Source organism: Dromiciops gliroides, chromosome 1, assembly GCF_019393635.1.
Source record: "Dromiciops gliroides isolate mDroGli1 chromosome 1, mDroGli1.pri, whole genome shotgun sequence".
In the NCBI taxonomy this organism is placed as follows: domain Eukaryota; kingdom Metazoa; phylum Chordata; class Mammalia; order Microbiotheria; family Microbiotheriidae; genus Dromiciops; species Dromiciops gliroides.
This window is the reverse complement of record NC_057861.1, coordinates 109,112,140-109,137,767: the sequence shown is the minus strand read 5'-3', so window position 1 is coordinate 109,137,767 and position 25,628 is coordinate 109,112,140. Positions and strand designations below refer to the sequence as shown.

Below are 25,628 nucleotides of genomic sequence, written 5' to 3'. Positions count from 1 at the left end.
GTAATAGATATGAAGTCAGAAAGAAAGGAATTCAAGGCTGTGTACACCTGGGTCCAACCTCTCTAAGCCCCATTTCTTATCTGAAAATTGGGTCAATCCCACCTACTTCACCGACTTGTGGGAATCAGATAACATATAAATGCTAGTTGGTATTGTTATACCCTGCTGTGTCTCTTGACAATCTGTGTGAGGGGGTTTGAGAAGCTATTTTTTTTTTTAGTGAGGCAATGGGGGTTAAGTGACTTGCCCAGGGTCACACAGCTAGTAAGTGTTAAGTATTTGAGGTCGGATTTGAACTCAGGTACTCCTGACTCCAAGGCCAGTGCTCTATCCACTGCACCATCTAGCTGCCCCCTTGAGAAGCTATTTTAAAAGTTAGACTGATTAACTGCTTAGATGATATAAACTCCTAAGAATCTACCAAGAAAGGTCATGCTGGAAAGAGCACTATTACCAAGGGGACTTTGAACATATCACCCACCTCTCTTCTCTAGGCACCAGTTTCTTCATATATAAAATGAGAGCATTATACTCCATTTCTCAAAATCTGTGATCCTACATGGTAGCAGAGATCTGCTTTCTTCCATCATGTAAGACCTAGTGAAACAATTTTAAATTTCAAAGATAGCACTGACCCTACAATTGGGTTTTGGTGGATTAGGGAAATCATGAATTTTTAGAAAGCAGATAGCAGCATTTGCCTTGAAGGCAGGGACTTTTTTTGGTTTCAGTATTTCCAGTGCCAGGCATAAATGGGACTTAGACTATCAACCCACTGAGGGCATTTTGGAGTAAAGGAACAAAATCCAAATGTAGTTAGAAGTTCAAAGATAATTAAACTGAACTGATTTTAAGTTACTAGGTATTCTTTTTCCCCCCCGAATTTAAAAGAATCAGTCAATAAGATATTAATATAACTGCCCAAAGAGTTATTAAAGTGCCTGTACCCTTTGACCAGCAATACCACTACTAGGTCTATCTCCAAAGATGATCAGGTAAAAAGAATATTTAAAAACATGTTGAACAGGGGGCAGCTAGATAGCACAGTGGATAAAGCACCGGCCCTGGATTCAGGAGGACCTGAGTTCAAATCCGGCCTCAGACACTTGACACTTACTAGCTGTGTGACCCTGGGCAAGTCACTTAACCCCCATAGACCCGCAAAAAAAAAAACAACAAAAAAACATGTTGAACAGAAACTGCAATTTAAAATGCAATTTTCCCCCTAAAAGTAAAATGCAAATCACAAAAACTTAGTACAAGAGAATTTTAAATTACTTTAAAGCATTCATGAATTATGCCATACTTGAAGCACCTGTGTAGTCCCTGTGTGGGTACTCCTACTAATTCATATCACAACTTCTTTATCTTAACAAAGTCCTAGGAACGTAAGTAAAACATCAGAAATGGAACTGGAGCCTAGGTTTTAGGATTAAAGATTTAGATTTGGGAGGAACCTCAGTGGTAATCTAGTCTACTACCCTACATTTTACAGATGAAGAAACAGGGACCAGTGAGGTTAAGAAAGTTGTTCAAGGTCACACAGATGGGGGAAGAGCTGCATCTAGAACCTAGGTGTTCTGATTGTAGATCCTATGTTCTTCTCTGATTCCAAGTTGAGCACTTCACTGACTCCTTATTAATAAATACCTCATAATGAATAACTTTAAGCCAAAGGATACCTCAGGCAATTACAAATTAAAAACGAATAATAACTAAAGACTTCTTTTAATTGAATACACCTAAATTTAAAATTTATCAATAAGTAGCTCACTTTAAAAACAATTTGTGAAATCTTAGTATAAATGATTTTAAGAGCATAATGCTAAACTTACCAACCATTAATTCCTATGTAAAGATTCATGTCAATTAACGCAGTGCTTCTTCCTTTGTGCCATCAAATGAATGTACCTAGAATCAAGATTTATATGTATGAAAATACTAACTGGTTTCTTTCAATTTCTTAAAAACAAGATCTTGCAAAAGAAGTGTGAACATATGTAATAGTTTTAGTATTGCAGTTGCTTTAAAAAGCTTTTTCTTTTGAAGAAAATAGAACTCTTAAAATTCCACAAACCTTAAATTCAAAGAGTGAGTCATTCAGCAAGCTAATTAATTCACTGCTTACTATGTATATGCCAGGCAATCTACTAGGTGCTGTGGACACAGAGACAGAAACTTGTACACAGAAAATGAAGTACAAAAAAAATACAGAGCAGTTTCCAGGGAGAGAGCACTAGCAATGCAGAGAAATCAGTTTCTTATAGGAGGTGGCACTGGCTGAGCTTTAAGGAAGCTAGGAATTCTGTGAAACAGAGGTGAGGAAGCAGTTCATTCCAGGTACACAGGACAGCCTCTACAAGGGCAGAGAGGGGAGAGGAATAGTCATCAAACAGCAAACCAGTCAGTTTGACAGGAACCAGACCTTTTAAAAAACCAACAGAGGAGGAAGAGACAAAGAGAGGTCAGATCCCATGAAACATGATTCCTTGAAAGTCACTGTGCTGTGGTGCAGCTCTAGATAGCTCCCAAACTATCACCAAAAAGGAATGAACAAGACATGTAAAGAATAAGTATAAGGGAGGGGCAGCTAGATGATGCAGTGGATAAAGCAGCGGCCCTGGATTCAGGAGTACCTGAGTTCAAATCCAGCCTCAGACACTTAACACTTACTAGCTGTGTGACCCTGGGCAAGTCACTTAACCCCAATTGCCTCACCAAAAAAAAAAAAAAAAGAATAAGTATAAGGGACCACAGATTAAGATCTAGAATGATCTAAATCAAATTTTTTTTCGTTTTTTGCAGGGCAATGAGAGGTAAGTGACTTGCCCATGGTCACACAGCTAGTGTCAAGTGTCTGAGACTGGATTTGAACTCAGGTCCTCCTGAATCCAGGGCTAGTGCTTTATCCACTGCGCCACCTAGCTGCCCCCTAAATCAAACTTTTAAAGGGTCATTTACCTCAATCCCTCATTTAACATAAAAGGAAACCGAGGCCCAGCACTGGATGATGTTTAGATCTACCTGGAGCTGCAGAACTATATTCTACCTTATGATCTTGGAAATTGAGGCCAAGAGCTAGCACTGGTGATGCAAACATGAATCTGACATTGAAATAATAGTATTTATATTGAACTTTAAGGTTTGCAAAGCACTTCGCATGATACCTCATTTGATCCTCACAATAACCATTAAGGAGGTGCTGCAATTACCCTCATTTTAAACTGAAAAAGGTTAAGTGACTTGCCCAGGGCCACAGAATTACTAAGTGTCTGAGGCAGGATTAGAACTCAGGTCTTCCTGACTTCAAGTCCAGTACTCTATATTCCTGTGTCACCTAGCTACATAAATGGTGTGACCAATATGGGTGTGACCCATAGTTCTTGAGGATAATTCTGTTAAATCCTAGTATCTTCCTTGACTCAATCACACTTGACTAATAACTAGGTCTATCAGGGGATACTGTTGTATGAATAAAGATTACCAAAATTTGGAAGGAACTTTTTTGTATTACTTAAAATTTTTATTTTTTACAACTAAATTGGCTGTATGTCACCACGGTTATCAATCAAAACTTTGCATTACCCAAACATGTATTTCTGGTAGCCCATTAACTGAAAAAACAAAACCAAACCCAAAAAACAAACTATCCCTTCTACAAGGCAATAGGCAACCACAAAAGGTTTTTAAGCAAGAGAACAACAGGGTCAGTCTGTGCATTTCATTAACCAAATGGAGGAAGATTGGAGAAAAGTGACAATGGAATCAGGGTGACCAATTAGGAGGCAACAAAATAGCCTCTGTGAAAATGGAGTAGGGAAGATGCAAGAGGTGGTATTGAGGTAATATAAGATTTAGCCATGGTAGATTTAGCCATGGTTAGATAGGGCAAGTAAGGGAGAAAGCATCCTTTAAAATGAGCAGTCAAGCAATAAGAGCATACTGTGTGCCAAGCACCATGCTATGTGCTGAAGTTACAAAGGTAAAAAACAATCCCTGCTACCAAAGAGCTCACAGTCTAATGAGGGAGACAATGTGCAAACAACTATGTACAAATTAGAAGGCACCAGCATTGAGGGAGATTTGAAAAAGCTTTTGTAAAAGGCAGGATTTTACCTGGGACTTTAAGCCAGGAGGCAGAGGTGAGTATGCAGAATGTCCTAGGCACAGGGGAGTGGCAATGAGAATGCTTAGAGTTGGGAGGTATGGATTGTCTTACTAAAGGAATAAGCAGGGAGGCCAGGGTCACTGAAGGAAAAGATAATGTAAAGCTGGAATGAACCATAGAGAGTCTAATTCTCTAGCTTTACAGATTAATAATTTAAGACCCAGAGAGTAGAGGGACTTGTCCGAGTGAGGTAGTAAGCAGAGCCAGGATTGGAGCTCAAGCTCCCTAACTCCTAATACAGTGCTCTTTCTAATTTACTGCCTCCCCAAAAGCTGATTAATGATTTAAGCCCATTCCCTCTTGAGATGTAAGTGAAATAGATAATTTGTTTTAACTACTAATTATTAAAGTAAACATGCAAGAAAGAAGCACTGAGTGAATGCTTGTGCAATTCGATATTCACAGTACATGGATGTTTGCTATTTATGATTTGTGTATGCTCAAAAACTAGAGTTTTTTTAGTTGCAGCTGGCAGCAGTCTGGCCTTAGACACTTCCTTGTATGCTACTGTAAAAACCACTTAAATTTGTCTGCCTCGGTTTTCACCGTCTGTGAAGATGAGGATAACAATAGTTCTCACCTCCCAGGGTTGTTGTAAGGATCAAATGAAATAAGCTTTGCAAACTTTAAACCAGTATATAAATGCCTAGCTATTATTAAAAATGTTAATGTCTAGCACTCTGACAACATTGTCAAAGAGAGAAAATAAGATGGCCAATCAGAACTGTAAGTACTAAACAATTTCAAGTCTAATACTTAAGTTACTTAAGTGAGGTGATTTTGATAATAAAACATGATGACTGTGGTAATGCTGAGAATATATATATATAATAGCAGTACTGTGGGAAAGCCTGATATACCTGGAGTTGGGGATGTTGTGTTACTTGGCTGTAAGACCCATCAACAAGTCACTTAAATTTAAAGAACTCCAATTTCCTCAAGCGTAAAATGTGGATGATAAGGGCTATAGCATTGCCACACATGGTTGTTAGGAAAGCACTTTATAAACTTTAAAGCATATGTAAATGAGTTATCAGGCAGTTCATGAAAAAACAAGGAAAGGAAAAGTAGATAGTTTTAAAAGATTATAAAAACCTCATTGAGTTTTTACACAAACAAGAAAATGAGTTCGATTATGTGTTCTAAATAAATAAGTGTCATAAATTAATAAGCACACTGGTAGACCAGATTTATGTGTTTATATCACTCCCTGAAATAAGGATCTCCACAATTTGCAAGGCCTTCCAGTATGGGAGAAACACACTTAAACAACTACATCACATATTAAATATAATTTTTTATCTACCACTCCTCCCACACATCTGTCTCTGTTTTTCTTCATCAAGTCTGTGAATTAAACACAAAAAAGATTGTAATTAAACAACTCCTGCAACATTCTTTAATTATGTTTTAAGCTATTGACTTACCCAAAAATTCAGTGTGTGAATTTCTACAATGAAGAAACATTGGTAGCTTTGTTTGTTCTGACAGTTCAAACTGTTTTTCAAAGTACCTGTATATTGTAAAAACAGAATTTCTACATTTAGATTCTGATTTGGTTTGATCGAATTATTTTTAAAAGCCTAATGGGGGCAGCTAGGTGGCGCAGTGGATAGAGCACCGGCCCTGGAGTCAGGAGTACCTGAGTTCAAATCCAGCCTCAGTCACTTAACACTTACTAGCTGTGTGACCCTGGGCAAGTCACTTAACCCCAATTGCCTCACTTAAAAAAAAAAAAAAAGCCTAATGGTCTTTAAAAGTCAAATGCATTTTTCCCCCTAAATTTTTCCCCTTGGATGTATGGCTCCCAAATGATGGAGTTTTGGAAGTTTAAACACCCAAGGAGAGAGGACTAATAATTACAGAGAAATGAGTTTCCCTATAGGAGGTCTTATTGACTGAGCTTTAAGGAAGCTAGGGATTCTATGTGTCCTTTAGATCACACAGTCTGAGGAAATCAAAGCCTCACTGCCTAAAAGAATTCATACTAGGAGTTTAATGGAAGTCTTCATGTTCTAATGTTTTGTTCAGGGATGTAGCATTATAGGTGTAGAAAATGCTCTGTCTTAAAGATAAAATACTTCATTGATCCATGGGTATTTTTCCACTTGAGATATACACGAAAACCCCTGAGCTTAGAAGATGGTCTTTGAGAGTTGTTGTCACTAAACATTTATACATAAGATGATAGCTCTCTCTAAACTTACCCTAGATTGACAGTTTGAGCCTGGCCCACCCTCAAGCCTTTTTCTAGCTTAATGAAAGAGCCTTCCAGAACTGTGTTTCTGTCAGCAAAACCTTTGAAAACTCAGGATTACAGTAATGTCACTTACAGTGAGATATCAAATAGGATTACTGGAGGTAAATATCACACCAAAAATAAGTCCAAAGTTTGAAGCAAGTAGAAATTGGCCCCAAACAAGTGACCTTTACTGAGTTATAATGTCAGGAAAATGAAAACACATCCAACCAATATGGATTCCTTGGAGCATCTTACGAGTGTCAATGGCCTCTAGTCATTGTCTTCATTTATTTTGCAAACAGTGCCACAAGGAGAGTGAAAGCCATAATGAAAGCAGTAAGGCAGAGACAAGAAGTTAGACAAATATTTAGAAAAGGCAGTAACTGAAATTATTTTTTAACTTTTTTCTACATGCAACTTTAAAGATGACTCATTTCTGACATTCAGGGTTTGTAAGACCATGTTAGAATTCTCTGAAAAATAAAAACAACTTAAAAAGAACAACATTCCTGCTTGCTTCAACCTTTGGCTTATTTTTGGTATTACTGACCTTTTTTTTTGGTGAGGCACAACTGAGGTTAGTGACTTGCCAGGGTCACACATCTTTGTAAGTGTCAAGTGTCTGAGGTCATATTTGAACTCAGGTCCTCCCTGACCTCCAGGGTCGTTACTTATCCAGTGTGCCACCTACCTGTCTCTGTATTATTGACTTTTAGCTCCCCCACAAATCTTACTGTGATGTGAAAGTAAGTGATACTGTGCTGATATAGCACAGGTGTCCTCACCTGGACAATCATTAAAACACAATACTAGACAGAAACGATCAACCTCCCAACCCTTCTCTCTTTTAGTAGAAACATGAGGGGAGGAATAGACATTTAATTTATAAAAAATGATTCCCACAACATGGGAGGGATACATGAGATAGAGAGACAGAAAGACAGACAGACAGACAGACAGACAGACAGAGGTAAGAGACAGAGAGAAGTGAGAGAGAGGGAAAGAGATGGGGGAAGGGAGAGAGAGGGAGGAAGGGCGGAGAGAGTGAGAGAATCTATGTGTTATCTGTCTTTGCAGAGCTTTACTAGTCTAATAAACCAAAGAGTGTGCAAACTCTCTTGTTACTCATTTTCACAATACTTAGGAAGTATTTTCTCATATTTAGCCATAAAAATCTCTTCTCCTACAATTTAAGCCTTTTCTACTCTTGAGAAAGCACAGAGGAAATATTTCAGTGTTGTTGACTTTCGTGAAGGTATGCCTCCACTCATCTATAAACTGGTAGACGGTCTTTAAAAATCGCTATAGCAAAAACATTCTTTGTCTCACAGTGAACCTAGTGATGAGCCTGGTTGACCATAGCTCTAGATAAGAACATACATGTATTTGTTGAACCCATACGTGAAGTCTTTTCTTAAGACAAGAGTCGGTTGTATCTATCTTCGTATTCCAGAGCTGAGCATGGCACTTTGCAAACCACAGGTGCTTAATAAATGTATGCTGAATTGTACAGGAAGTACCTGCCAGATATTGTGCTGCACTGGCCCAATGAACCTCAGGTCACTTCCATGCCAGGATAAAACTGTGGAGTAGGTCTTTAAGGGAGGTTTATTTAAAAAGCAGTCAAATGGGGGGGGCAGCTAGGTGGCGCAATGGATAAAGCACTGGCCCTGGATTCAGGAGTTCCTGAGTTCAAATCCGGCCTCAGGCACTTGACACTTACTGGCTGTGTGACCCTGGGCAAATCACTTAACCCCCCCCCCATTGCCCCGCCAAAACAAACAAAACAAAAAAAAAGCAGTCAAATCAAATGTTGTCAGTGACTTAAAATATAGTTTTTCCCACAAAAGGCCAAGAGTTCCTAACTATATCTAAGATAATGAGGGTAACAGCAATCATAGCTTGTTGAGATCTGGAAAAACTTGCAGCCCCACCTGGGGTTACCTCCACACACTACAATGAAGCACTGGAATAGGATGTTAGTAGGAGATAAAGAATATCATGGGGGCAGCTAGGTGGCGCAGTGGATAAAGGACCAGCCCTGGATTCAGAAGAACTTGAGTTAAAATCCAGCCTCAGACACTTGACACTTACTAGCTGTGTGACCCTAGGCAAGTCACTTAACCCTCATTGCCCCACAAAAAACCCAAACCAAACCAAAACAAAACAAACAAAAAAATAAAACCTTCTTTATACTTAATACTCTACTATACACTTGAAAGGCTAAACTTTTTTCTCTAGAATAAAAATTTCCTATTTAAGGAAGCATAGAATTTTAAAATTAAATGGGTCAACACCTCATGTGTAACCTTTTTTAACTTTGCTGTAGGACTAGAATAAAGCAAATGTTTCATTCATGTTAACAACTATATAAATTTCATCAGTGTGGTTATCTCTGCCCCCATGGACACTTCAATTGCCTCTCCCCAAGCCATAGCAGACATTCTTAATGAATGGTATACTCAGGCTCCAAACATTATCTGGTGAGCATTTTAATCCTATGATACCTTGTGAACTTAGCTAGGATGATTGTCAGAAAAGTTTTACTTTTGGGTCGCCCCTATCTGAAGTTTTTACAGTGTTTGAGGTTATGGATCATCCCCACCCTCTTGATACCGTCCATGTGTGGGGATACTTGTATAGCTCTCTGCCTACCTGTCTAACTTCCCTCTAATCCCCTGTCTAAAACATGGCTATTTGCTAAGGTTCTGTTCTCTTTATTCTCTCTCCCATGACTCTACATGTCACCCATATCTAGATCTCTGTACTCAACCTTTCCCAGAATTGCCTCTTGTCCTATAATGTATGAAGAGCTTGAGTTTATACTGGACTTTTAAGATTTGCAAAGTGCTTTATAAATGTTACCTCATTTGGTCCTCATAATAACCCTGCATTTCCAACTAGCTGCTAGACTGTATTACTGCTACTTCAAACATAACATGACCCTGTGTCTAGAACTGAACTCATCAACCTTCCACACTAAAACCTGCTCATCTCTTTAGCTCAATTCAATTCAACACCCATTTACTGAGTGCCTACAGGGTTCAAGGCCCTGTTCTAGGTGCTGGGGATACAAATATAAAAACAAAGCTGTACTTGCCCTCACGGGGTTTACATTTAACTGAGGGGAGACCTCTTGTACACAGATAAATGCAGAGTTATTTCACGACAGAGCACTAATGATTGGGCAGATCAGGGGAGATGCATGTAGAAGGATATACTCATCCATTCATCTATTTTTGTATACCCAGCACCCAGCATGGTGCCTGATAAATCATAAAAGCTTAATAAATACTTGTTGAATTGAACTGGAAGGACCTACCAGATACTGTGCTATACTGGTATAGATTTCAAGAACCCAGGGTGGGCTTTAGTGAAGGTTTGTTAATGAGGCCTAACTATATCTGTGTCTAAGATAATGAAGATGCCAGTCATTACACATATTTTAGACCTATTATTATGGATCTGCTACTTATCTGGCTTCTTAGCAATTTATTGGCAAGTGTGTACAATTGTGAAAGGAAATTTAGACTCTTTCTCAAGGGCAATAATTTCCTACTTTGTGTTAGGTACACCAAAATGGTGACTCTTTTCATGTAAATCTCTTATCATGCATACAACTAACAAAACCTTTGAAGGATTCATTTTGGCGCAGATCATGAAAAACTGAGGAAGGAACTCTTATTAAACTTCCATGCCTCTCATCTATTATTACTAAATTATAGAAAATGTTTCATGGAATCAACCTGAATATTATGTATACTAGATGTATTCATTCATTGAAATGATTTCATGATCAAAAATATATCATTAGAAGTTGACTAATAACAAAATAACTACTGGCTATGAAATGACTGTAACTATGAACAGTTTACACAAAGTGGCAAAAATTAGTACCTGATGACTGTGCTTTTATCTGATTTTTTTTAAAAAGCTGGGATCAAAAGTTGCTATTTGATTGGTATTTGCAAGTGATGGCATTCAACATTCCTTCAACTTTAAATACTTCTTTCAGTCAAAGGTGATAAGGCTTTGAAATGTCAGGCTTCAGGGTAATAGCTGTAAACGAATATACCTAAAATTTTAAGAGGAATCCAGAAACCTACTGACACACACTGGTACCTTAACACTGGTTTGGAAATCATTCCTCCTAAGCTCGGCTGCTGGCAGATGGCATCAATCCCTCATCTTCAGTGTCCGCTAAGTCCCCAAAGGAATATTTTGAAATCTTGTCTGCTGTCCAATTTTTTTTCAAAAGACCACAGTATTAATATTTTAAAATACTAATAAAAATACCCAAAGCAACATTCTTCCACCCAAGTGAATATCTCCCTGAAGGCCAATAATTTCCAAGTAAACAGATCTCACATATAATTAAAAGTCCCCAAGAGGATTCTGCAAATGAACAAGATTTTAGAACTGGAAGGGACCTTAAGAACATCTGGTCCAATTCCTCATTTTATAGAAGAGGAAACAGGAGTCCTGAGTAGCTAAGAGCTCCAGGATCATGCTAGTAGTGGTAAGGCCAAGAATAGAAAACAAGTCCTCTGACTCCCACTTCCCTATACTCCACCATGCTACAAATGGTTGTCATATGGTCCTATTTATCATGGGCTACTATTCTAGCAGCAATATGTGGTTTTCCATTTAGAGGTTGTTAATAATGGTATGGACTTTTAAAAATGGTAAGTGTGCCAACTGATATAGCATAGAGGGATAATACACTTTTTCCAGATGTAGGGTGATTTTTATCATCATTATCATAAATCAACCTCTAGATATTTATCACTTAAGTCTGAACAAAGCTATAGATGCTACCTGAATAACTATATAACTACTAACTAAAGAATAAGGAGGTAGTGTGCAGCTGTAGGAAAAATAAAATAATCTATGTGATGGAGTTAAGGATAAGGGTCATATATGTCTTTTAAAAAAATTTAAAAATGCTTACTAAACTTTAAACTCCCCTATTCAGTCCTGAGATGATATTCTAAGAATGAGGTGTGTTAAGGCCAAGACCAGATAGAAATAGAATCTCTAGCACAAAGTTGTTAAGTATTTTAAATGTCACAGAATTATTGAATGTAATTTATTGGGTGTTATAATAAAAAGACAGATTTGGAAGTAATCCTATTGATCATGTGGACCAGCTCGGATCAGCTCTTGGCCTTTGGGTACCTCATCACCTGTCTAAATGGAATCCTCTTGTGCTATTTCATCTGTATAATAAAGTCATACCTAATTATGTCCAACCAAACTGAAGTTGTTTTCATTTAAAACCTACCATCTGAATTGGGAGGGAGAAATCCAGCCTGCAGTGTGATACTGACATAAAACAGGAGTTTCAAATACTAACTGGGAATGTGGAAAATCTCTGGATACTAACGATCCTGGAAATGGTCTCAGAAGGCCTTACTCTTAACATGACTCCTGAAGTGTGCCCTCTTTTATGACTGTCAATTTCCAAGGTAATCTCCTCTGTCCTGCTGATCTAAAATATGGTATGAGTTTGGTGACCTAAACTCCATTTTTGGTATCCCCTTGCCTGTACTAATTTATTGTCTAGATCCCTGTGTAAGTGAGCTATAATAAAGTTATGAATGAATAGGTTTATTAAATATAATTTTTCCTGTCTACTTTAATCACAGCTATTAAATTTAAAAAGTTGTTATTATTGTCTTCCATATCCCCATATTTTCACACATGAGAGATTCAAGTGTTCAATTAAAAGTGTAATGCAGTATAAGATCTATAATAAAGAGCTATAATCACATATGAAAGAGCATGTTTCAGCCAGTTGAAAATATAAGAGCTAAAATCATTAACACAAGAAACTGCATTTTGAACTGATAAAAGCTTTTAAAATTACAATTAATCTATAGTAATAAGTTTTCCTTACTTGAGTTGTGTATCTTTGGGACAAAACTGTAATCTATCAAAATCTATAAAAGATTAAAAAACAATTACAATTAGTCAACTGCTGTGTTACCCAAAAAATCAACACTATAGAACAAAGTCGTGCTGATCTGTCCAAACGCCACTTACCTAGTCCACATTCCCCTATTGCTACAACTTTTCCTTTATTATTTTCAGCAAGATTTAGCAGCTCAGTTAAGTAAAGGTCAGGATTATTCTTTTCAAATTCTCCACAGCGGGTAGGATGACATCCAACTGTGCTGTAAAACATATCTAGTACAAAATAACACCATGGACTTATTTTTTAAATGCACTCATTTCATCATAAATGCTATACCTCCATATTTATAACCAATATGCAAAAAATGTCAAAATTGTTACTTATTCTAGGAAAAAGAGAAATAAGTATTAAACCTCATTGGTATAGAGAACTCTCAGGTGAGAAAATTCACTCTATCAGTCAAAAGTCAGGATCCTCTTTGGAACTTATTTTCTTTCTTTTAAAAGGTTTTTTTTTTTTAACATTTTAAAGTTTAAGTTCCAAATTCTATTCCTCCCTCCCCCCGCCACCCCCACCGCAATAAGCAGATATAGGATATATGTGTGCAATTATGTGGAACTTATTTTCTTAAGACAGTTCCCTAGAGCAGTGAGAGGTCAGGTGACTTGCCCAGAGTCCTAGTTTCACTCTACCCACAATAGAGGGATGGAGCCACCCTCAGGTGCTCAACTGCACATTTGTATATAAAATAAGGCAGATTAGAAGTAGAAAGACACAAATAGATAGAAGTGAGAAATAGCAACTGATTCAAAGAGAAATAAAAAAAACCTATCAAAGCACAGCAGTCACTGAGGCCATTTTCTATAGACCAAAGGGTTCTTAAAACTCAATTACTCCTAAGCATATCAATAAATTAAAACATAATACAATGGTATTCATGATGATAAATTTGTGTCATCAAGATAAAACTAAATTATGTTCCATTTCCTCTCTATGAAGGAAAGGAACTGTGTGATACATTTAAAAACTATTTCTCTCCAAATTTGTTCTTTTTAAGTTTTAGTGCTTTAAAAGATTAGCTTCAATTATCTGGAAAAATCACCTACACAGACTAGGTACTTCACTGACCAATGTTAGATAAATGAGGCACAGCAAAATATCAGAGAATGCTTTTCTTGATAACCCCACTAAGGAATGACTTTTTCCTTCCAGACATCAGAGAACTTTGCTAATCCCTCTCTGGGATACTGTGCATTATTATAAACTAGACTTTTTTTTTTTTTACCTCCACAATTACTCCAATGTACTATCCTACTGTGGAAATGAGCCTGGCTTTTCTAAGGCTGTGCCAGCAGACTAAAAGCTCTGGCAGATTCTACCAGGCTGGAAAGGGCCTCAAGTGTGGTCTTGGCAACAGACTGAGTCTGCTTTCCAAGGGCAAGCCTGGCCAAGTCTAAAGAGGCTCATCACCAGTAGGTCAGCCACTTGGGAATGGATTCTTTTGCCATGCCACCCTATGAATCAAGCACCTTCTGATTCTGCAAAGTGCTGCCTCCCTTCTTCTCCCTCTCCCCAAATGGGCAAAGATTGACAAGAATTGGTTTTTAGCCCATCTATAAACATGAGCTTAAGCTCTAAATGGATAATCTTGATTAATGACCAACAAGTTGGTAAGTACTTTGGAGGAATGACCTCTATCGATGGTGACATTCTCATAAACAAAACAGGGATCTAAGGAAGTGACAGTTAAGCTGAAGTATGATTTGGTCATAGATTCTTCTGGGAGAAGTAATTACATAGTTTGCTTAGCTGGTTATACCGTATATACAAAGGAAAAAGGAAATTTCTCATGGGATGCTTGCTTCTTCGTTATGTATTGCAATATTTGTGATAAGCACTTCTAAGATGAATACCATGAAGGTAATAGCAGCTCATGTACCAAGATCTGTTCCAAAATATGAGGTTGATAAATTTTACAAATGCAGAAGGTCAATAAGACCTTCCAAATTAAATGAACATTTGACTTAATACTTAGGCAACTTCACTGCAAAGATGCGGAGGGGGAGAACTGTGAAAGGTCCATTTGAAAAGATGTTGCACAGCCAAGCAACAAGAAGACAGAGGCCTGTCAACTCAACAGAAACCTCATGCTTCTACATTAGGAATACTTCCTCTAAGAGAGAGCCAGGAAACAACCAATGTGGCAAACCATCATTTGAAGGAACTGGGGAAGTTTGACTCAGAAAGACTCAGGTGAGACATGATAACTTCAAGTATTTGGAGGGCTGTCATAAAAGAGAGATTAGACTTATTCTGTTTGCTGCCAGAGTAAGGAAGTAGTAGTAATTAAGTGTAAGTTCAAAGATGCAAATTTCAGTTTAATATAGGGGAAAATTTTGTAATAATTAGATCTGTCCTACCGGGAGGGGAGAATCGAGAGGTAATGAAATGCCCTCATTGGACGTCTTAATGCAAAGGCAGGCTGACTAATTTGTTGGCTATGTTTTAAAAGGGATTGGTTTTCAGGTATAAGTTGAACTAGATGGCTGCAGAGGACCCTTCCAAATATGAAATGATGATTCTGTGAATACTGGCAGCTGTCATAGCAGAAAAAGTGTTAGACCAGGAATAAGGAAGACCTGAGTTTGAAATCTGCCTCAGCCACATCCTAGCTTTGTGCCTCTGGGCAAGTCACGTAGCCCCCTTCAGCCTGTTTCTTCATCTGTAAAAAAGGAATAATAATAATAAACAACAAAACTACTTCACAGTGTTGTTTTAAGGATCAAATAAGATAATATATGTAAAGTGCTTTTCAAACCTTAAAGTTCTATATGAATATTAGTTACTGTCACTACTATTATTGGGACTAGAGAAAGGAGACTAGAGACAGGGAGGAGACGGGCTATATCTGTAACCTCAAAAACCAGTGTTACAAAAGGCTTTTGCTGCACTGCATGTCTTACATAGTATTGAGTTCACTTATTTGTAAAGTTTAATTACTGATTCATCTTAACAATGTAGTACTAAAACACAGCTCATTTTCTTTTTTCCACAATGTTTTCATATAGTAGTGATATATTTTGCCAGTTCTCAAAAACTCTTCAAAATAATTAACTGGATTTTAGGTAAATGTATATAAGGATACCATTTGTCTTTGCCAAATTCAGGGCATCTTTACTGTCTTGTAGACTTCCACCTGTAATCATAAACTGAAAGGGACAAAAGACAAAAGAATCTTGGTTTAGCAGTGAATCACAGTTAACAAGAAATGAGAACTAGACCTTACCTTCAAACTTTTATGTCTACCCTACTTTGCCAGGGTCTCAACAGTCAGTGAAACTTATGCTGAAACAAACTTACGTAGTTTGCTCAGTTTAAATTGTGACTCTTGGTTAGTAAGCACTTCCCCAAATAAAACTCATATATACAATGCAGATTATGGTACCACGGCAGTTACAAAAAGTCAGCAAAGAATCATCTACAAATTGTGACTACTGGAAGAGTACACAAAGTGCACAAGACAATAAGGAATTCACTCATACGAAATTACAGGGCCATAGAGCCAGAATGGACCTTAGAAATAATACAGTCCAATTCCATCATCTGATATAGAATATATTTTTTACTTGATTCAGCAGTATCATGGAAGAAACACAGCATTTACTTCAAGTAGATAATTATCCCAAGAAAGAAATCAATTAAGAGATCTGAAAGCATTAGTAAAAGAAAAGCAAAACAAGATACTATTATATCAAATTTTAAGAGAAATCATATAAAATACACAGCAAATTGAGTAAGCAATGATTTCCCCCTTTACTCCAGAAGGATAGCAAATTAAGTCCATAATGATATAATAGCAATAGTTTGGTACTACCCTAATGCATGTGTTATTTTTGTACTAGAGATATCTGTGTATCATTTCCTCCTGTTAGATTGTACTGTCTATGAGAACAAGGGGCTATTTCTTGTTGAATCTTTGTATTTCCCTTAATTTTTATATACTATGCTTCATAGAATGTACAAAGGAATGATAACTTAATGTACAGTGTACACTATACTTAGTACAGTACTCTCTGCTAACAGTGGGTTGCTTAATAAGTGCTTAAGTAATTAAAATTGAAGTGTAAATTCATGTGTAGATAATGAAAAACATTTTAAGAAAACCAACCTGAAAGTATATGGTATGAGTAGAAACTTAACTTAAAGAACCCCCCAAATAACCAGATCCTCGACTACCTACCTAGATATAAAAATATGAGGAAAACCATGAAAACATTTTTGTCTTCAATATATATACAACTTGATACACACATATTATGTATGTATTTCCTAAGGATTTTCTCTTTTAATCAAAACACTGTTCAAATAATAAGACAGAAGAGAACTAGTAACAGGATTTAATGGCAATAATTACTTTTCTCAAATCAGAGTAAATATGATCCTACGCTTATTTTCCCTATTGAGCCTAAATTTTAATTTAGAACCTCCGTCCCGTGAAATTTCACCATTTCTTAAGGCATAATTCATTAACTGTAATATAAAATTCTAAGATTAGAATCAATTGCTTAGTTCAATAGATTTAAAGCTAGATAGTCACTTAGTCTAAATTTACAGATAAGGAAACTGGGATCCTAAGAGGTAACATACTCATAGTTAGTAGCAGAGTCAGGATTAAAAGATACAAATTATGTATTCAAAATTTTACACTGGAAGATTATTTGTTACTGTGCTTATAGAGCACATGATTATGTCATATATTTAGAGCTGGAAGGGGTCTCAGAGGCAATCTATTTTCAGATCTAAATCTCTTCCAATGAAGAGACAAACAGAGAGAGAGGTAACAAACGGCAGAGTTGGGATTTGAACCCAGGTCGTCCGAATTCAGAGTCAGTGCACCTTCTGCTTTATTTACTGTTAAACAAAACCCATTTTATAAATGAGGATCTTGAGCAAATATCTGCTAATATACTGCTGAGGTGAAGAAACATGAAAATAAAAATAGCTAACATTTAGATAATGCTGTAATATTTACCAAGTTCCTTCCTCAGAATACTTTTATTGAATTGGCAGTGCTAATATTACCATTTCCTTTCTACAGTTACTATAGTCTGAAGTGACTAATTGACACGTTGCCTTGGTCACTTAGGTACAAGGGGTTATAGTCAGGGTTTAGAATATATCAGGGTTCTGTATACAGGAATTTCACAAAATGGTTCAGAAGGCAGGGAATGAAATAAATACTGTGCTTATTATGTTCTCTCCCCTAATTTTTAATAATTAATATCTGTGACAGGGAACAGAATTTTAAAACTAAAAGGGCCACATTTTACTATTGAAGAAACTGTGTCCCAGAAAAATCAAATTACTTATCAAGGTCACAGAGCTAGTAAGTGGCAGCATTTGTACTACAACCCAGATTCCCTATCTCTCTAATTTATACATTTATGGGTTATTAAAAGGCTTTTTTGGAAAAAAAAATTTTCCAAAATGAATTGGCACTGATCTATTGACAATTTTTTTGAGCATGACTCTACAGAAAGCTCTTATACTGACATTCTGTTCATACACAAGTCATTTAACCTCTCTGAGCTTCAGTTTCCTTAAATGCAAAATAGGGCTAATATCTTCCTTACAAGATTGTTATAAGATCAACAGAAATCAGCAGTATGGCATAGTAGTTAAGAAAGAAACAGGCTCCTGGGCTGCATTAGTAGCAGCACAGTTAGTCAGGGAAGTACAAGGAGACAGCCTGAGATCAATGGGCAAGCAAAGAAAAATAAGAGGATTATAAGTAGTGTCACCTTATAAAACAGTGGGAAGCTTTAGAGGGAACAACAGGCTTGGCAAGAGACCCAACTTAAGTTAGATCCCCAAGAGTATATTCAAACATAAAAATGTAAGGGGAAAAATGAATAGATGAGAAAAGGTAAAGAACTCCAAAGAGTTCTATAACAAACTATTAATTCCACTGAAGTGACTCCATTTGGATTCTAGGAGTCTCTAACATACTACAGGAGAAAGTCAAATGGGAAGATGCAGCCACACTACAGCGAGACAAACAAAAGAGATCTATATTGGCAGTGATCATTTTGAGGGTATTTAAGAATCAATTCTTAAGATATCTAAAAAAGGGAAAAATTAATTACTCAGAAAAAGCTTGAATGTAAGTGAGAGAATACCATAGTCTCTAAAGAATTAACATTAAAATTTACCCAAAGTCAATTAATAGACATTTATTAAGTGCCTACTATTTGCCAGATACTGTGCTAAATGCTGGGGATACAAAGAAAGGCAAATGACAGTCCCTACTCTCAAGGTGTCCACAGTCTAATGGGGAGGAAAATACTGCCAAAGGGCAATGACAAAGCACATGGTAGGTGTAAGTGGGCTGGGACATATTACCAATGAAGAATTAAACACATGAAATGGGCTAATCTGGTAGATGTTATCAGAAAGGTGAAGACTGAAAAAGGAGGTAGGCCAGTCATATGGTGAGAGCAACAGATAACAATGACTCTCCATGCCACTTCATCCCAAGACACTAGATGGACTGTCTATGGAAGAGTTACAGGAAGATACAAAGATTAAGAAAGCATTCTTGGGGCAGCTAGGTGGCGCAGTGGACAGAGCACCAGCCCTGGAGTCAGGAGTACCTGAGTTCAAATCCGGCCTCAGACACTTAACACTTACTAACTGTGTGACCCTGGGCAAGTCACTTAACCCCAATTGCCTCACAAAAAAAAAAAAAGGAAAAAAAAAAAAGAAAGCATTCTTGCAACTGAGATCTGAATCACTGGGGGAAGTGGAGGTAACATCAGTGATAAAATCAAAGCTTCATGAAGTCCGTCAAAATTACACATGTGTATTTTAAAAGATAGCAGCTTTACAAATTAAGAGAGGATGACGTAGTAGTGGCTAAGTAACAAATGCTATGAAATGTATTTGGAGTTTTGAGTGAACTGCAAGCTCAGAGTGTCAACGGTAGCCAAAACATGATAGCCAAAACATGAAGGCTAGCCTAGAATTCATTAAGAAAGGCAGAGATGGTAGCCAGAACACTGTTGTTGCTGTTGTTCAGTCGTGCTCAACTTCTTGTGACCCTGTATGGGGTTTTCTTGGCAAAGATACTGGAGAGATTTGCCATTTCTTTCTCCAGTGGATTAAGGCAAACAGAAGTGAAGTGAATTGCCATGGGTTACACGGCTTGTGAGTGTCTAAGGCCACATTTGAACTCAAATCTTTCCAACTCCTGGCTTAGCACTCTATCCACTGAGCCATGTAGCTGCCTGAACAAGGGAGACGCTAATCCTCTTATATAATAGTTTGGGGAGAACATCTGCAGCACAGATTTCAGTTCTGGGAACCATGCCACATGTCCAGTCAGGTCACTGGACAGGCAGGAAAGCACCAAAAGAGGGGGACTGGAATGGAGAAGCACCTAGAGATCATGGTATATGAGGACTGGCTGAAGGAACTGATAATATTTAACCTGAAGAAAGCTTAGGAGTATATTTTTAAAATCAAGCATTTGAAGCATTGTTATACCAAAGAGGGACTGATGTGCTTGGCCCCCGAAGGCAGAACTAAGAGCAGTGGTGGAAATCACAGGTAGGGAGATATAGCCTTGGCGTCAGGGAAAACTCCCTAACAAAAGATTAAACAGACTCCTCTGTGAGACTCCTCTGCACAGAGGCTAGATGGCCAGTAATGCTGCGGTTACATGTGGGTGGGACCAGAGGTGCTTAACCTTATGTCATGGAACCTTTTGTCAGTCTGGTGAAGCCTAGGATTCCTCAGAAAAGTTTTTTGAATGCATAAAATGAAATTCATAGGATGAAAAAGGGAAACAATTATAGTGAAATACAATGATCAAATATTAAAAACAAAGTTAAGAGATCCCAGATTAAGAACCCTAGGGGGTTAGACTCAGGGATCTAGCCTTTCTAACTGTGAACTTCTTTTGATTCTGTGGAAAAAAAAACAAGTGAGACTTCAGAACAGAAGATGGTTTTCCTAGTTCTTCTGATAATGAAATTTCTATTGCTAAAATTAATAACTGTCCTTCATCTATATTTAAGATTGGCAGTGGCAGGTCTGAAGGTTAAAAGATAATATTAAAAAGACAGATAAAATTCCTTTCCAGCAGTTTGGTTGCATTATATGGTTGCATGCAAGCCTTCTCTACAAAACTACCTTCTCTAAGGGGCTAAAATTCTAGCTAGTCTGTCTAAAATATCTAATGAGTGGTCGCCAATAAATTATAAGCTTTAGCAAGAATTAGACTTTTAAGCATTTATTAAGGAGAATAAGAATTTGGTGAAGAGAGAAAGGCCTAGATTCATCTATCAAAGGGAAAGGGGGGGGGGAGTGAGAGCACCAGCCTCCCCCCTCTTCCTCCCACAAGCACTTTGGTGTCACTTCCTAACGCCAAAGAAAAGCCACATGTCTTGCCCTCAGGCGCCTTCTCCTCATGGTGGAGCTTTCCTACAGTAAGTCTCCAGTAGGTGGTGTCATTCTAATCATTACACTTCCAAATACAAAACATTAGATAATTTTAAATCCTCCACCTTAAAAGGCCTCTTTTTCTTCTTACCTTTAAAAAAACCCTACGAAATATACTGTATTAATTGCCTTTCTGGGGGCAGTATGGTGTTAATAGGAAGAAGCTGTATCTAGAATTAGAAATCTAGGGTTGAATTCTGCCTCTCTGACTTCACACCTGAAGGACTTCCAACTCACTTTACCTCTCATTTCCTCATCTGTAAATGATCTCTGAGATCCCAAGATATAAATCTGATGATCACATGGAAACTCCTGGAGGGAAACACAAACCCACCATTTTGGAGAAATACCCATAAGGCTTTTGCAACTAGAATAATAAACAGGTAAAATGGTAGAACTAGAAGGGACTTCAGATTATTTGTTGCAACCCCTTCATTTTCTGTATGGGAAACTGCTGAATGTTCATCACTGCAGAAAGAGTGCTGTGACACTTCCTTCCATTTGTCATAATTCTACATGAGGGCAATAATGGTAGCACATAAGAGCTCAATTAATAATTTATCCAAACTTTGTAGCTTTAATATTCCTACTCTTTAAAAGACTATAAAATTTAGTTTAAAAATTAAGTGAGAATTAAAAACAAGCAAATGTTACCTTTTTAACACCAGTTTGGACTGCTCTTTCTATTATATCCAGGAAATCATCTGTAAAGAGAAACAGGAAAATATGAATCCATTTAGGTGGCATTTAACTTTGATGACCTGAGACCAAAAGACACTGACTTAATCATTGTCATTAAATCAAAATTAAGCCTGCAATCCTTAGTGATTATCTACTATTCAGCTCAAGAGTTTATTCATTATTACCAACTTGCTTAAAAGAACAAAAAAAGGTTTTGTGCAAATTGAGAACTAATCAGTGGAATAAACAACAGAAGGCTGAATACAATATTTGTTAAAGTCAGGTAGACTAGTATTGACAAAGTGGCTAAAATACACTGCTGAATGAAAGAGATTGACAGACAGTATGAGTTTAAGACTCCTTTTTAAATAAACTAATCAAATGTAAAAAAGTAAAATTTATCTGCTCAAACTTTTTTTTCATGGCTTGAATTTTATCCTTGTTTATATACTATATCATAAAAAAAGTTTGGATAAACTCTCTTGTTCTACTTGGTCCAGGTACATTTTAGTAGGACTTCATATTTTGTGAATATTCCAGTATTCCTTTTTGAACTGACATTTGGTAATGACATTTCTTGTAAATGTTCTTGTTAATTCCTTTTTTTTATAATGGACTACACAGATAGAAAGATTTAATATTCCACTCTGCCCCATAATAGGTATTTACTATTAATCCAAAGGTTATAGGAAAAAGTCAGCATTTCTATAACTGATGTCAATAAATCCTTTAATACGAAAGAGGCAGTATGATGTAGAGGAATAAATTGCACTTAGCATCAGGACCCTGGCTTTGAAACCTGATGCTGCCATCTGTTATCTATGTAATCATAGGTAAGTCACATCTCCAATAACAAAGGGAATGGACCATTTGGATTGTTTGACCTTAAAAAACTCTTCTGATTCCAAATTTCATGATCCTAAATAAGCTGATGATGAAAAAAGCAAATTTTTAGACTATCTTACATTTGTTTATTCATTTAATCAGCAGTCATTAAGCACCTACTGTGAGCCATGCACGGGCATTAAACTGCAGTGCTATTTGAGTGCTTTATTTCCTCTTCCTAAATCCTTTGCAAGCATTGTCCCTCAGCCCTGAAATGCTGTCCATTTCGGCCTCTGCCTTTTAGCTCCCTTCAAAGCCCAGCTCTAGTGCCATCTCCCTCAAGAAACCTTTCCTGATTCGCCCAGTCATTAGTGGTCTCCCTCCCCATATATCCCATCTTACCCTTCTGTGAACATGATGCATTCCTCCCAAGAAATGTAAGCTCCTCGAGGGACAACACTACTTAAATTTTGGGTCTGTGGACCAGGTCTAGGTACCTAATAGGTGCTTAATAAAGGCTTGTTGATATCGCTGATATTATTGAAGAGACCAGATCTATTTGCTCATAAAGGTAACAGATAGCAAATTGACTTTGAAAAAACTACCTTGGTGTTTTTGAACTCCTCTGTAAATTCCTCTGAACATAGGATCAGCATGTTGACACCAATATCTATAAAAAGGAAGTACACATTATGCCAAATTAACCTTTTAGAGCACCTATTTATAATTCCTACATAAACGTAAAACACCCTATTCTAAATTTTTGCTTACATATTTTTTCCTAGAAACAAGACAAAGAGTTATTCCTAGGTCTGTTAGAACGAAACTGTCTTTCATTACAGGTAAACAAGTAGGGCTTCATCAAAAAATTAAACAACTGTTCATTCATTAACAGCCATATGCTAGAGAAGAAAGAGAAGTAAACTTACCTTACTATGAAGTATGCTTTATTGGTTTACCAAGTATTCTTCACAAAGGATTAAAGTTTCATTTAATCCCCCAAAATCTATGACATGGAGGAGCAAGCAGGATTACTCCATTTACAGATGGTAAAGTACCTGCCCCAAGATCTTGGAAACAAGAGCTCAGATCATGCCTTAGATCTTTTGACTCCATTGATGCAATTCCCAAACGACTGGTATGATTCAGTTATTATGCATAAAACTAAAATTTGTTGTTTTACGATCAGGAGAAAAAGCAACAGTTGAGCTAATGTTGTAGCCCATCCTCACACTGTGCTGTCACCATATACATCACATAAGTATAATGCCAGATTCATGAAAGACAATAACCACCTACATGGTTGTTTCTATACCCACTCTGTCTTTCTCTGTGGACCCGTTTGGCAGTCTTTGTGTGCTTGGAACAAGTAGGCTGGTGCGGCTGGAGCACAAAGTGCTCCAAGTAAGGTAAGGTTGTTGTTCCGTCACTTCAGTCATGTCCAGCTCTGTGACCCTATTTGAGTGTTTTTTGGGGGTTTTTTTGTTGTTTTTTTTTAGTGAGACAATTGGGGTTAAGTGACTTGCCCAGGGTCACACAGCTAGTAAGTGCTAAGTGTCTGAGGCCGGATTTGAACTCAGGTACTCCTGACTCCAGGGCTGGTGCTCTATCCACTGCGCCATCTAGCTGCCCCTGTTCGTTTTTTTGCAAAGATACTGGAATGGCTTGCCATTTCCTTCTCCAGCTCGTTTGACAGATGAGGAAACTGACTCAGACAAGGTTAAGTGACCTACTAGCGAATGACACAGCTAGTTGAGATGAGTCTTCCTGACTGGGGTCATGGAACCTTCTAATCACTGTGCCACCACTAACTACCCAAGGTAAGACTAAAAACATTTAAATATCAGAAAAGTTTATATTTGATCTGAGGGGCAATAAGAATGCACTGGAGTTTACTAAGTAATGGTAATTACCTGATCAGACCTGTGCTTTAGGGAAACTTTTTTTGTGGCTGTGGAGAACATGTGGCATTGTGGTTGTGGAGAATATTGGAGAAAGGTTTGAAATAGGAAGCTTTTGCAACAATATAGGATAGGGGTGTTGAGGGCTTGAGCTACAGTGGCTGGTGTGAGTGCAAAGGAGAGTCTAAACTGAAATGTGTGGAGCGAAAAACTGAAAGATTTGGCCACTGATTAGATAAAGGGAATGAGTGAATGAGAGTGAGGAGTTAGTGAGTTAAGAGTGAAGATGAAAATTAGGTTGACTGGAAAGATGGTGGTGCACTAGACAATAATAGGAGTTCAGAAGAGGGGTGGGTTTAGGAGATGGAATGTATGAACAGGTGGCAACAGGTAGGCTAGTTTATATATGACTACCTGCTAGCCAAATTCTACCAGGTATTGAAACCAGGACCATGCAAAAGCTTGCCATGGGGAGCCTTCCCCCTTCTCTATTCTGGCCTATTCACTGGCCAAATCTCAGGACCCAGTGAAAGGTGCTGTGGGTAAAATTCTAGAATCAATCATTAAAAAGATAGTTGGTCAGGGGCAGCTAGGTGGCGCAGTGGATAGAGCCACCGGCCCTGGAGTCAGGAGTACCTGAGTTCAAATCTGGCCTCAGACACTTACACTTACTAGCTGGTGACCCTGGGCAAGTCACTTAACCCCAATTGCCTCACCAAAAAAAAAAAAAAAAAAGATAGTTGGTGAACATCTGCAAAGCAGTCAACATGGCTTCCTCAAAAAAACAGGTCATTCTAGATTAAATTCATATCTTTTTTTGATGGTAATACTAAACTAATAGTAAAGGGTTAGGGTTAGGGTTATCTACTAGGATTTTAGCAAAGTTTTATATTAAATATTTCAAATATTCAGCCAGTTTTGTTTGGTTTTAAATAACTAAATCCAAGATTTTTTCTCCAAGACTTTGGTGTCTTCCCCTCCTTCAGATGTCTTGTAACCCAATCGCTCAGCACACTCACCAACTGTGTTACCTCCAGCATGGATTTCCTCTGTATCCACTTGTCAGACTGTCCTGGGCTCACCTCCCCCAAAACTGCTATCAATGACCTCTTTGATGCTCTCCTTTCAACCTTAGCTCAGGGCTTCAACCTTACTGAAGATAGTTACCAATGAGACTGTCCTCAAAGCTGTGGCTACCTCTTCCATCTCCCTTGTCAAAGATGCCCACTAGTTTCCCATCTCTAGGTGGGCCCACTGTAACCCTTTCCTTCCAATTTCCCATTTGTATGTCTCCTAGCAGATATCTTTGATATCATAACATTTACTACTGTCTGTTTCCCTCTCCATTATGTCTTCCTTTCCAATTCTCCTGGTTTCTTGGCTTATCCCCAC

At 37.6% G+C, this 25,628-nt stretch overlaps 1 protein-coding gene across 1 annotated transcript in view; it reads right to left on the bottom strand.

Annotated features, from left to right (window-relative positions):
* The window catches only part of TATDN1 (TatD DNase domain containing 1), a 43,862-nt gene that overhangs the window by 10,380 nt on the left and 7,854 nt on the right, over positions 1 to 25,628 (bottom strand). Inside the window, 9 exon segments of the mRNA XM_043976383.1 lie at positions 1,836 to 1,878; positions 1,881 to 1,911; positions 5,475 to 5,515; positions 5,596 to 5,681; positions 12,310 to 12,352; positions 12,456 to 12,599; positions 15,473 to 15,536; positions 21,484 to 21,533; positions 22,941 to 23,005. Coding sequence (XP_043832318.1) covers positions 1,836 to 1,878; positions 1,881 to 1,911; positions 5,475 to 5,515; positions 5,596 to 5,681; positions 12,310 to 12,352; positions 12,456 to 12,599; positions 15,473 to 15,536; positions 21,484 to 21,533; positions 22,941 to 22,980 — 542 coding nt within the window. The 5' untranslated portion in view covers positions 22,981 to 23,005.